The sequence below is a fragment of the Epinephelus moara genome, chromosome 2 (assembly GCF_006386435.1).
Source record: "Epinephelus moara isolate mb chromosome 2, YSFRI_EMoa_1.0, whole genome shotgun sequence".
Taxonomy (NCBI): Eukaryota; Metazoa; Chordata; class Actinopteri; order Perciformes; family Serranidae; genus Epinephelus; species Epinephelus moara.
Genome location: NC_065507.1, coordinates 17813062 through 17827051, shown reverse-complemented (window position 1 = coordinate 17827051; position 13990 = coordinate 17813062). Strand labels below are relative to the sequence as shown.

Sequence of the window (13990 nt, the reverse complement as noted above, 5' to 3'; positions counted from 1 at the left end):
AGCTGGAGGAAATTGTTGACCATCCAGTCATTAATTGCAGACAAACAGTCATGCAGTACATTCAGACTGTCAGTCCTGTCAGGATTAAAGGAAAAATACAGCTGAATATCATCTGCGTACATATGATAAGATACACCCTCAAACCTGTTGATAATGTTTCCAAGAGGTAGCATATACAAAGCAAACAAAATTGGACCCAACACTGAGCCCTGGGGCACCCCACAAGAAAGGGGGACGGACTCGGACATAAAAGGACCAGATGCTACAGAGAAACTTCTACCAGAGAGGTAGGAGGCAAACCAGTCAAGGGCACTGCCTGAAATGCCAACACAGTTACTGAGCCTATCTAACAGGATGCGGTGATCCACAGTATCGAAGGCTGCGCTAAGGTCAAGCAGCATTAGGATGGTACATTTACCATTGTCAGAGGCCATCATGATGTCATTAGACACTCTAAGAAGTGCTGTCTCGGTGGAATGCTGCTGACGGTAACCAGATTGAAATTTGTCATAAATACAATGCTTATTTAGGGCAGGAACTAGTTGGTTAGCAACGACTTTTTCTAAGATCTTTGAAATAAAAGGCAACTTAGAAATGGGCCTAAAGTTGCTAAATAATGAAGGGTCCAGATTGGGCTTTTTAAGAAGCGGCTGGACAACCGCCTGTTTAAAATAGGAGGGGAAACAGCCAGAGACCAGTGAGCAATTAATAATATAGAGCAGGGAAGAGCCGATGGAACCAATAACTTTTTTCAGTAGAGACGTGGGCAAGATGTCTAACGGGCTGGAGGAGGTCTTCATACTGCTCACTAGCTTAGTTAAATCTTGTAGGGAAATGGGTGAGAAACGATCTAGTATAGGCTGCTGTAAAGGAGGAGCAGGGGGAAGAGCAGAGGAAGGGGTAATACTTGCTCTAACACTAGTAACTTTGTTGACAAAAAATGACAGAAAGTTGTTACAGTCATTAACAGAAAAAATGGGCACCACAGGGGGCTGGGAACAAACAAGATTACTTATAGTGTCAAAAACAACTTTGGGATTCCGCTTATTGGAGGAAATGAGGTCAGCAAAATAAGAGGCCCGAGCAGCTTTAACCATTGAGTTATACTCCGTTAAGAGTTCTTTCAAATAAATACGATGGACCTGAAGCTTTGTAGACTTACACAGGCGCTCGATACGGCGACATTTGCGTTTAAAACAACGAATGTCATCATTAATCCAGGGGGTAGAATTAACAGTAGCAACTGTACGGGATTTCAGAGGAGCAATCTCGTCTAAAATAACAGAACAATGTGAATTAAAAGTGTGAACTAGAGAATTGGCATCACTCTCATCACCAAAAAGCTGCCCTATGCTGTTATTAAAAACAGAGGAGAATTTCACGGCAGACAGGTCATTTAACATACGCGAACAAATAACATGCTTTTTGAGTGTACAATCAGTGTTAAAAGACACATTAAAGAGAATACATTCATGATCGGTCACAAGCAGCTCCTCAGAGCCGATAATGTCTAATTTTAATCCACACGTGAAAACCAGGTCCAGAGTGTTGCCCTTAATGTGTGTTGGGCCGCTGACATGTTGGGTAAAATTGAAAGAATCAGTGACTTTTAAGAAGTTCACTGCAAAGGTGTTTGTGGTGTCATTTACGGCCACGTTAAAATCCCCAAGAAGGAGGATTTTCTCAAATTTAATTATGGAAGCTAAAAAGTCACTGAATTCAGATAAAAAGGAGCCATTAACACCAGGAGGGCGATAAATTAAAACACAATAAAATGGATTAGCACGCCCAATTTTAGTCACTAAGAGTTCAAATGAGGTAAAAGTTCCAGAGTTCACTCTCCGGGAGGAGAAACAGTTCTTGTGCACTGCCGCCAGTCCCCCCCCACGACCCGTGGTCCGAGGGGCACAGATAAAAGAACATCCCGGCGGGCAGAGCTCGTTCATAAACACATATTCATCGATCTTTTGCCAGGTCTCAGTGAGAAACATAAAATCCAGATCTTTGGAAATAAATAAATCGTTCAGAATGAATGATTTGTTGGCAACAGAGCGGGCATTCAGCAGTGCCAGTTTAATAGACTTCGATTGTGCTGTAGTGGGTGCAGGTGCTAGTGGCCGCAGGTACTGTGGGTCCGCCCCTGCCCGGCTGCGTCTTGCTAAAGGGAAGACAAGTTTTAACTGACACTGGGACTCTGGGAAAACAGGCCTGAGACATGACAGTCTCGCACTAGAGTTGGCTGGAAAAAGCTGCATTGGTGTCGTGGGCCTGCAGGGGGGGCTAGAGGGAGAGGGAGTGTTAGGAGGAACTGGCACAGTGACCACTGAGGAAGCGGCTGGGAAGGGGGTGTGTTGTGTAAACAGTCAATCGGTGAAAGCTGTGGACTGGACAGCTAGCAGTGTGAGGTCAATGTTCTGAGACAGAAGACGGGATCCTATATGGTTTAGATGAAGGCGGTCTCGTTTGAAGAGGTCCGGTCTATGAAGGAAGGTGGTGAAATTGTCCACATATGGAATGCCAGCGCTGTTGCAGTAGCCTTTAAGCCACACCTGAAACTGCCTGAGTCGGCTAAACTTTACGTCACCAACTGAAGGAGGGGGGAGAGGCCCGGAGATGATGCACTGCTTGTTTGAGTGAAGAATATTATCAATAGTGAAGCTGATTTGTGTACTTGTGTTTGAAATTGTCGCTATTAAGCCATGTTTAATGTGTGTATTCACTCAACTAAACTTTACAGCACTTCACAGACACCGACTAGTGTTTTGGTGGTGTAACTGCAGAGTGACACAGACACACAACCACACGAATATAAATGTTCACAACGGCGTAGGCCACAAGCGTAGGCTAGGGCGTAGACTTTGCATAGAGCTGACGCATAAGTATAAATCTCACTTAACACCTTCTGCAGGAACCATGCTTTTTAAGTGAAGGTTTAAGAGAGGGGGAAAAAGAGGAGAGCTGAGAGGGAAGTAGAAAAACCTCGATGATGACAAGAAGAGGGATGCATGACAGATGAGGAGAGGGAAAATTAGTTAGGGTGAAAGAAAGTGTATTGATTACAGAGGATGACGGACAGCTAGGGTACATCATCGAAAGTGAGGCAGGATCAAGTGATTTTTAAATGACGACAAGAATGAGAAATTGTGAGCAAATTACTTCCTATTGTTTGAACAACGTGATGTATTCACATGGGTATAAAGGGGATGATGGAGTGAGTGAAGAGTGAAGAGAGAAAGCATGGAGTATGACTGAGGGAACAACAGGTGAATAATGTGGTGGATGAAGAGAATGGGGGATGGCTCTGGGAATAATCAAGAGTAATGGGGAGAAATACATTGAATGACAAAGAAAAACGAGAGGGAGAAAAATGGCAAGGCTGATAGAGGAACTAGCGTGCCTGCCTGTACATAATGTGTACAGGTAATCATTTCTTCTCGTTTCACATAGCGGGAAGACGGAGAACAGGAAGTATCAAATTGCAATGTGTCTATTTTTAGGCGGCCTGTAAGATTCTATGCACTCTCATTTGTTTGTATATGTTGGGCAGATTCACTTTATTGGATAATAAACCGGGATATCTCAGATAAAGAGAGAGAAAAGCATATAGCAACATCTTTTATCTTTCCATGCTGCAGTACATTGTCATCCCTTAATAAAAAATGTTCTGCTGAGGGTTTTAGGAGTATCAAGGGAGGAGCAGAATGGAAGGGTAGTACTTTACACAGGCCTCCTACTGAACACAGGTTCAATGCTATTGATTAGCCTGGTGGTCAGACTGAGCAGGCTAATATACTGCTGCCCACTGGTACACACACATATCACACCATGAGTTTTGAGTCATGTTGGAGAGTGGAAATGGTTCCATATTTAGCCGCCTTGTTAAAATCTCACAGGTGGAATTTGATCCTTAATGACGTCAGTGACATTTTGAGTCCCTCACCATTTTACAGCAAAGACAACTATAATTGCAAGAAGGATGTGACTCTTTCTATCTGTGTAATGAAACTGAGATAAATTCAAGTAGCCAAGTCGGATTGATTCATCCTCATGTGCAACATGGTTTTTATCAAAAGCCAGATTCATTTTGTGTGAGATCACACCAAATAAACAGGGTTATGAGTCATACCTTCATTTCTAAGACACTACAGAAAAACCTGTTTAATGAAGTCGTAAAATAACATGCTCATGACAGTTGTTTAACATGAGATGGTTGGAGATGGTCGATTACAAGTCTTGGTGTACGACTGTGCTGTGTAACAGTTGCTGGCTGCAGTGCAGAGTGATAACTATGATATTAAATAGCCTCAACAATGAGAGCAACTGATTCCAAAGAGATGATCCTAGAGACTATCTGTTCCTGCTCTTTTGCACAGGGTGTGCATTACAAGAAACAGAAAAGATTTTGGGATAGTCTCAAAAATTTGGATTTACTGGTCCATTTACATCCCAACCCTCATCTATCATGAGCTATGGGTGATGACCAAAAGAATGAGACTGCAGATACAAGCGGCCGAAATGCGTGTCCTCAGAGGGGTGGCTGGGCTCAGCCTTAGAGATAGGGCATGGAGCTCGAACATCCGGAAGGAGATCAGGGTAGAGCCGGTGTTCCTTCGCGTGGAAAGGGGTCAGTTGAGGTGGTTCGGGCATCTGATCAAGTACATCCTTGGCGCCTCCCGTTAGAGGTGTTCCAGGCACGTCCCACTGGTTGGAGGCCCCGGGGCAGACCTAGAATATGCTGGAGGGATTATATATCCCGCCTGGCCTGGGAACGCCTCGGGGTCCCCCAGGAGGAACGAGAGAACGGTGCTGGGAAGAGGGGCATCTGGAATACTTTGTCCAAGTGGTTGAAAATGGATGGATGGATAGAAAAAATTCATATCACACTGGGCAATACTTTATCATGCTAACCATGATTTGGCTAGGTGTAGTGACTGCTAAGGGTGTAACAGTATGTTTATTCATCCCGGTTCAGTATGTGATGTATGTCTAGTTTGCCCTGTTGACCCAAACTGTCAAAGTAGTCTATTTATGTCTACTAACCGCACATGCAGAATAGATATTTTGGAGCTCATGTTTTCTCTGGTACGTTCTGGCAGCGTACTGGTTGCTTACCCCCAGCTGTAGCATTCTGGTTGGCTTAGCAGGGTTAGCCAGGTTAGTCAAGCTCATTAGACAAAGATTTGTGTCAAGACCCTACATCCGAATGTATCAATTACAGACAAACAGGAAGGCGACTCTTTGAGGCCGTGCTGAAAATAACTAATACTATAGAGTGTTTATCATTGAATACATGCAACCAAACTCATAAAACACTGCAACTTACATCGTGGAGAAAACAAAATAGCCTGGTGGTCTACTGAAGCCTTATAGGAAAGCATGAATGGTTTATTATTAACCATATTTACTGTTTATGATCCACAAATAGTTGCAGATTTACTCGCAGCTATGCAGTTTCGTTATTGCAGTTTTGAGCAGACACGCTTCTGTTGTACTACATCACGTCATCGCAGACAGAGATCAACTTATATTGCCACTCTATTATGGTGCGTCAGATGCTGCTTTTGTAACACCTGTTAAAACGACTTTGACAGGTGTTGCTGGAAACACATTCCAAGTGAGGAGGGGATCGTCCTGAGGGGGTTTAAGAGCTGTAAACTGGAAAGAGAAAAATCTGTCTGACAAGTTTTGTTGGAACTGTTTTAAATTGGGTGCGCGTCCCTCAAGTCCCAAGAGTGTCATCATGGCCAGTACTATTAATTGAAATGCTTATATTTATAAAAAAAAAAAAAGAAGAAGTCCAGAATACTAAGAGCACAAGTAGATGTGTGCTTTTAAGAGGCCTATATTCAGCATACAAGATGCTGTGGATGAGAGATGCAAGACTGTTACACATATTCACCTCACCTTTTTACACCCCCTGCCTATATTACATCTTGCCAAAATATCAAACAGGTACCGGCGAGGAAAAATCCCCAGTGTGTCTCAGGAAAATGCCAGCTCACCGTGCAGCCGCACAATGATAGAGCCCATTATGAGCTCACAGCATTGTGTAATTTACTCCGGGTCCCAAGCAGGGCCGTGATCTACTTCTCGCTCTCCTCTCTCTACCCTGATGTTATTGTTAAGTTTTAAATAAAAAGGAGTTATTGTAAAGGGATTATTCAAGGGGAGTGCTCAATAGTAGTTTGGCTGCGGAATTGCATGTTTAAGTCAACAGTGTAAGCAGCAATAACATGATTATACAATATAAACCCACAAAAATATCCTGGTAGTGGTGTTGAACTATCTTGTTTTTTTGTCTGGAAAAAGAATACATGGGACACTGGCATTAGAGCTGCGCAGCTGATGAAAATATTATTGAAACTGCATTATGGCTAAGTGCAATATCCAAATCGGAGGAGATGAAATGTTTTAATAATGGTAAAAATGTGTCACAAAATACATTATAAATGAAGCATTGTGGTGCTACAAAGTTGCCTGAGCCTGTTAATCATATTGAAGACATAAGAGAACATGCTTGTTTGATACAGACAACCCTCAAAAATCTCATTATCACTTTAATATTTTCTCAGTGAAAATGAAATGCAAAATTTCCACTAAAACATTGAGACTCATACTGCATTCGTAATATCTGTCAAATTATTCCCAATGTTTTATTTATTTATTTATCATTATCATTATTACTATTTTGCATATCATGCAGTGGTAATTGACATTTATTTTTCTTGTAGAAGTTAGGAAAAGGGATCCTTTATTTTGCCAAACACAGGCACAGACTAGTTTAATGTGGCTCCACATGAAATGACAAAGAAACTATGTGGAAGAACTATATGACGGCACACAGGTTGTTTCATTATTCATCACGTTGCGGTGTGGTACATTATAGACCTTTAAAAACTGTGCATTCAAGACAGTTTTAGATCAGCTCACATTACGTTGTCGATGTCGCTCTATCGAGGCTGGAGTCAATACGTTTTAGGGTTTCAAGTTCAAGTTAATTTGGTCAGGATGGGGGGATGACACATTGTAGCGTTTAAATGGACTGAACTTATATAGCGCCTTTCTAGTCATCCGACCACCCAAAGCGTCATTTACACTATGAGTCACATTCACCCAGTCACACACACATTCATACACTGGTGGCCAAGGCTACCATACAAGGTGCTACCTGCTACTCAGTTTTTCACACACTCACACACCGATGGAACAGCCATCAGAAGCAATTTGGGGTTCAGTATCTTGCTCAAGGATACTTCAACATGCAGACTGGAGGAGCCGGGGATTTAGCTCTGGTCTGGTTCCTCTTTATACTGACTTTTACAAATGAACCAAAAAGAGAAGACATGAAGTAATATTAATTGGACACTTTTCATGATTGTCACCCTGCATCATCAGGACCCACGGCTGGAAATCAAACTCCGCTGACTGACAGAAGTTAAAGCAGCACATCTGCTTCGGATGGGTATATTTATGTCCCTTGTCGTCACAAAGAGCTCAAGAAGAAATAACTGATTATAAGAATTATTAGTGTAATTAGACTGCAAATTGACCACATAATAATGACTAACAGGTAGAGACAGGACGAGAAGGAGGCGTCTTGTACAGTAATGATTCTGGGCTTGTTACTGTGGAATCACTGTCACGCAGTTTTTAATGGACTTAATGAACTGACAAAGTACACAGAGTCTGATACAAGCACAGCAGTTTGAACAGCTTTTTAACTATTAATCAGGGGAAATACCCGTGTTGATAGGCCTACATGTCACCATGGTTACCAAATCATTCACATAATTAGGCTATACACAGATCAATAGGAGATCATGGACATATTTCACGTAAGCAGATGTGTTTATTGGTAGTTTGGCTTTTTAAATCATGCTAAAATCATATACTTGACCTATCATGAAATCCTGGGGTTAGTTTGTTTGCTTTCACAGCAGCGCCAATGAACCGTACCGACCAGGCAAACAGATGCAAGTTTGATTTAACCAAACTCAACAGGTTAGATGTTCAAGCACGCATAAAGCACTGTCAGCTGTTGGACACGTCAGCTACTGAGCTGTTTTACAAGTGAATTGCTGTCAGCAGGTTAGCCAATTTCCCAAGCTTCATGTTTATTTTTTTCTGGGAATGATAAAATAAAAAGGAATCTCTGATTTTGCTGAGTCTACAGAGGGCTTTATATATTCTTAAACGCTTCTTTGTCTCAACTGTTTCTCTTCTTTTTGACCAAGTCCTGTGACTTCCTGCCAGTTGCATTGTCTTGAGGAAGGCTATCTTTGTATCTACTTCAACTCATCCCTCATTTTCCTTCTGTTTTCTAGTTGCCCTGTTCCCAGTGGAGGATAATGGAACGGCTGTGGTTCTCTTTGCTGTTGCTGGCAGCAGCATGCAGGGGACAGCCGTGTCCGAAACGCTGTATGTGCCAGAGCCTTTCTCCATCGCTTGCTATCCTCTGCTCCAAGACGGGCTTGCTGTTTGTTCCTGCTGCCATTGACCGACGCACCGTGGAGCTACGGCTTCAAGAGAACTTCATAACAGGTAACACATCTGCCATACTGTCCTGTATTGCCTTTTAACCATCAATCGTGGCAGGGCATTAGAAAGCATTAAGACATTCAAGGCATGGCCCAGTCTGTTCATCCTCACCAATCATTGCCTTAAATAATTTCTTCAGGGAGGAACTTGCTGCATGCTACAATTTTAAGCAGTAGCAGCAGTAGCAAAATGGCAAAAGAGTGAGTAATGTATTCACAGGTTAAATATGCAGCTGAAATTCAAAGGGAACACTGGATGCAGTGAGTAAGTGTGTCACATGCGAGTGATAGCGCTGAAAACAAATGTTGGCTCAAGTCACACTTCCTTTTTGTTGGACATGACAATAAGTATTATTTCTTATGAGTCTGGGTATTTCTTTTTAAGTTTCATACTTTGAAACTTTTTTGTTCTGTCGTTCAGTCTAGTAAATCTCATTCATGATTCATCTCCTCCTTATATCAAAGCGCTGTCTCGGATACTTTGAAACATACTTATTTTTAAGAACTGAAGTGTTGCTTTATCCTTTTATTTTAATCTGGATTCCCATTAGCTCCCACCAAGGCAGCCACCTAATCTTCCCAGGCTCCACTTAAAAGAAACTCCATTCCATAGTTCTCCAAAACAAAAGACACACAGGCTAAAAAAAGACTGCCTTCACACAGTCCAGAGAGATAATGTGATGCGCCATTAACAACATCACACAGCCACAGTTATTTAAGTCACATCGTTCATGTCCAAATCAATTTCAGTTGAGCAATACCCTGTGCAAAACTGAAGATTCTGTATCTCATTTTGGGCAACAGATTCTCTCTGCTGTCAGCTGAGGTTCTTAATATATTGTGCCAAAAAGTTAATTTTACAGAAATTAATAAAACATACTTGGTATCATGGGGTTCAGACTTTGAACTCTAAGGCTAATTAGGTATGGGCTTGTCTATCTAAATTTAACACAATGGTTTGCATGTGACCAAACGTGACCATCAGCATGTTCAGCAGAAAAGCAGACATGCTTTCGGTAAATGTATCCTGTCACTACTTTTTCCTATGCTTATTCTTCTCCTCCCTGTCCAGCTCAGAAAAATATTTTTGTAGGAAATTACAAACCTGAACTATCTTTTCTATGCTCAGGCAAGCATCTATACTTTAGAACCTATTTGTTGTACATGCATCTTTCAACTTCCCTTTTTTCCCCTTAATACTGTATCTATGTAATATATCCGGCCACTTAGGACTCAGTTGATGGAGTATCCCTTTGTGTTTACTCTGCTCACTCCCAGCTGTCCGAAGAAAGGACTTTGCCAACATGACCAGTCTGCTACATCTGACCCTGTCCAGAAACACCATCAGTCAGATTCTCCCTTCAGCCTTCAGTGACCTGCGGCGACTCAGAGCACTCCACCTAGACTCTAACAGATTAACAGTGATCAAGGTGAGGCTAATGGATGGATGACTGGATGGATTAATGAATAGTCAGATGGATCACTGGACTGATAAACAGACTTAGAGGCCTTTAAGTTTGGATGGGCGGTTAATCAATAGATGTCATTGAATGATAGGGCAGCAGTGACAGAAAGATAGATGTAAAAGTAAAGTAGATAGATATCAGGTAGACAGCATCTCTATTGTGATATTACTGTGATGCCTCTCACAGCATTTTTACTTTTTCCACCAACCAGGATGACCATTTTAAGGGCCTGACAAACCTTCGTCACCTAATCCTTGCTAACAACCAGCTCCACTCCATATCCCCCCATGCCTTTGATGACTTCCTGTCCACATTGGAGGATCTCGACCTCAGCTACAACAACCTTGCCCAGGCGCCCTGGGACACGATCGGGCGCCTAACCAACGTCAATACCCTAAATATGGATCATAACCTCATAGAAAATGTTCCCCAGGGGGTATTCACCAACCTACATAAGCTGGCAAGGTAAATGGATAGATGAGTGGATGCACAAGCTGGTTTACTGATCAGCCAATGAGTTGCTGTTGATCTAATGATAATACACAAGTCTGTCCCTCATTCTTCTGGTCCACCTCTCCTCTTCTCCCTACCCTGTCCTTTCACAGGTTAGACATGACGTCCAACAAGCTGAAGAAAATTCCCCCGGACCCTTTGTTCCTGAGAATCCCAGTTTATGCCAAGTCCAGAGGCTCCCCCCTCTCCTCCCTGGTGTTAAGTTTTGGTGGCAACCCCCTTCACTGTAACTGTGAACTTCTGTGGTTAAGAAGACTGACCAGAGAAGATGACCTCGAGACATGCGCCTCTCCCCCTGACCTCAGTGCCAAGTACTTCTGGACGATACCTGAAGAGGTGACATTTTGAGCACTTGCAGGAAACTAATAAAAAAGTTGTCTCATAACCTTGAAACCAAGGCGACCTTAAATGATTTAAATAATAATAACTGTAATATAAACAATGACCTTATTCATTTTTGCCCTGTAGGAGTTTATTTGTGATCCACCAGTTCTGACACGGAAGTCACCTCATACAGTGGCAATGGAAGGCCAGCCAGCCAGCCTCAAGTGCAAAGCGAATGGCGACCCAGAGCCTGAAGTCCACTGGATCAGCCCTGAAGGGCGACTTATATCTAATGGCTCCAGGTACTGACATTCTCTCTATGCAGTCACTCCACTGTTTAATCTACAATGAATTACTTTTCTCAAAAGGCCTATACGTTTCTCAAAATTAAAGACAAGGTGTTAATTTAGGTCATGTGACTTGTCCTCTGAGAGCACCGCTCAATATTCAATGATGTCAGAAACCTGGCAACCCAGTTGGCAGGTGTACGAGAGGGGCTGTTTAAATATTCCTCCCTGTACTGCTCCAACTCAGTGCTATGTGCCAACGTGCAACCGAGTCAGAAAGTCAGACAGTGTGTCTCACATAATTTTTGTCTTGGCTGTAGTAGAAGGGCGTGGGCACATGACTCGTGTGGGCCAACTCTGAATCAGGATTAGAAGGCAGTTGTTGAGGTCACACCTTTCTCACATTTCCATCTGGTGACCTAGTTGGCATACATGTCAAATATGCTTATGATTTTGCATATGCAACACCTGTTATAAAATGACTGATAGTGTTTTGAGATCTATTGTCACAGCCCTTTTTTATGTACTTTTTTGGTATTTTTATCAAGAATGGCTCATTTATGGATTATGAAAAGTTGTTGGATTTTTGTTGGAACACCTATACTGATGGGGATGAAGCCCACAAGCAGTCAGTAACATAGCCCCTCAGCTTGGCAGCAACTGCATTGTAGTCTGGATAAATGCTGGTGGTGGAAGTTGGCAGCAGCATCAGGTGCTGGAGGCAGCAAAGTACAGGTGCGACTAAATTGGTTGATAAGGAGAACCATGATTAGCAATTGGCGCCTGTATGGGTTTATGTGATTGGAAGGTGTGGAGTCCCCTCTAAAACTAAAACTTAGCAAAAAAAAGGTGGATTTTTTTGCAACCTGAGGTAATTGAATGAATGACAAGTGATAAGGCCTGGCTCATGGTAAAATGATGTTCTGACTATGCCAGCCACGATTGCCTCATACTCGTGAAATCTTTACAGTACATGTTTGTCACTTTGAGTTATTGTTTGGTTAATTGAATTAATTAACTTAATGATACATCTCAACTTGTTTCAGAACATTGGTCTTCCCCAATGGAAGCCTGGAGATCAATGTAACATCCCTGAAGGATTCAGGTAACTTCACCTGCATTGCCTCCAACGCAGCAGGTGAATCCACAGGAAGGGTGGAGCTAGTCGTAACAGCGATGCCCCATCTGGCAAACAGCACAAGCCGCAGCCGAGACCCGTCCTCTGAACCTGCACCCTCTGACATCCTAACCTCCTCTAAGGTCGCGCTGCCTAACAATGAGACAAGAGGAGCAGACCGGAGGGTCTCATTGGTGGAACTGACAGGGAACTCTGCCCTCATTAGATGGAGCAGTCAGACTCCTACAACTGGAGTCAGGATGTTCCAGGTCCAGTACAACAGCTCCGGGGATGACACGCTGGTTTACAGGTCTGTCTCTCTACACTGTCAATTTATGATCTGTCTGTCTGTTTTTAGTATCAGTGTACTCTTTAAGTAGTATTGGTAAAAAGCATTTCTGTGCCTGTGTGAGTTTGTCAGTGTGAGCATGTGCATATGTGTGTGGAGTTGTGTGTAAGTTAATCAGGAGGCATCAGCCGCCACTATGACGATGAGAGCAGATGATAGATGACACAAGTGGAGATTAGCCAGTCATCCAGTCGTAAAAGTCTAATCAACTGAAATGATAAAGTTGTCTGTAAGTGGAAAAGTGCCATTGCTGGAATCGCTGTGCCTGGGCCAAATGTGAGGAGTGTGGCTGTTTAAATTTTGTGGGTTTGCTTTAGTGCTGCGTTGATGTGCCGATCTTATTGCCCTATTGTTTCATTGCAGGTAATTATGTTTTGGCTCTATAAATATGGTATCTTTCTAACTTGAGAAGAACATTTATCGACTCTTTTTGTCATAACTTATCCATATCTTACTGACTGTCACCCCTTTAACTGGTGACTACGACATTTGGTAACATTTGCACAACATGCTACAGCACATACGGTATGCTGTTGACCCAAGTCTAAATAAAATGGAAATGAACACTCATGAGAAACTAATGGACCGAAAGAGCAGTTCAAGGAATCATGGTAAATCTTCTTGATAGTGGTATCATTGCAACCATACAATACTTTTTGTTTTATCATTAAAATGAGCCTCATTTAATGCAACTCATTTGATTAGGTAGGAAGGTCATTGTGTGGCAAATCATGTCAATCATAAAACTCACTGTTGTAGTACTTAGAATCCTTCTTGGTCTGAAGACTGCTTTTTGAGAGTCTTGGTCTCGTCTCAGACTCAACTACATTTTTACTCGGCCTTGTCTTAGTCTCAGACAAAGAGGACTCTGGATTTTACTTCAAGACCGACCAACCATGGAGATATCACTAAATTGCCCGCACAATAAAGATGGTTAAGTTGATTATAGGTCCTTAGTTTATTTGTATTGTATTTGTTTGCTGACAGAAAAGGAAATCCCTACACTTAAAATTGACTCTTACAATGCCTTTTGATTGTTTTATCAAGACATCTCTCAGGGTGCATGAATGAAGAGTAACTTTCATGTTTTCTGTGGGTGTTTTTATGGGAATGTTGATCTTTCAGATCAATTTGTGGAGTGCCTAAGGTTTGCATGTTCCACATTTTATAAAAACTGTTTATTGCAGTTATTGGGACATGCTCTGGCCTGGTCTTTGCTTTGACTCAGTCTCACCCTGCCTTGGTCTTGGTTTTGGTCTTGACCTGGCCTCAACCCATCAAAGCCTAGGCCTTGGCTTGGTCTTGGTTCAGTATGGGCATGGTCATGACTTGGTTTCGGTGGTCTTGACTACAACTCTGCTAGAACTAGAGTGAGGGCATATTAGACTTTTATGGAC

At 42.4% G+C, this 13990-nt stretch overlaps 1 protein-coding gene across 1 annotated transcript in view; it reads left to right on the top strand.

The window, feature by feature from the left end:
• zgc:172282 (leucine-rich repeat and fibronectin type III domain-containing protein 1-like protein) overlaps positions 1 to 13990 on the top strand; it is a 245657-nt gene that overhangs the window by 141923 nt on the left and 89744 nt on the right. Inside the window, exons 3-8 of the mRNA XM_050075103.1 lie at positions 8325 to 8541; positions 9816 to 9967; positions 10215 to 10468; positions 10609 to 10852; positions 10985 to 11142; positions 12174 to 12554. Of these exons, the coding sequence (XP_049931060.1) occupies positions 8349 to 8541; positions 9816 to 9967; positions 10215 to 10468; positions 10609 to 10852; positions 10985 to 11142; positions 12174 to 12554 (1382 nt within the window). The 5' untranslated portion in view covers positions 8325 to 8348. The remainder of the gene's footprint in view (positions 1 to 8324; positions 8542 to 9815; positions 9968 to 10214; positions 10469 to 10608; positions 10853 to 10984; positions 11143 to 12173; positions 12555 to 13990) is intronic.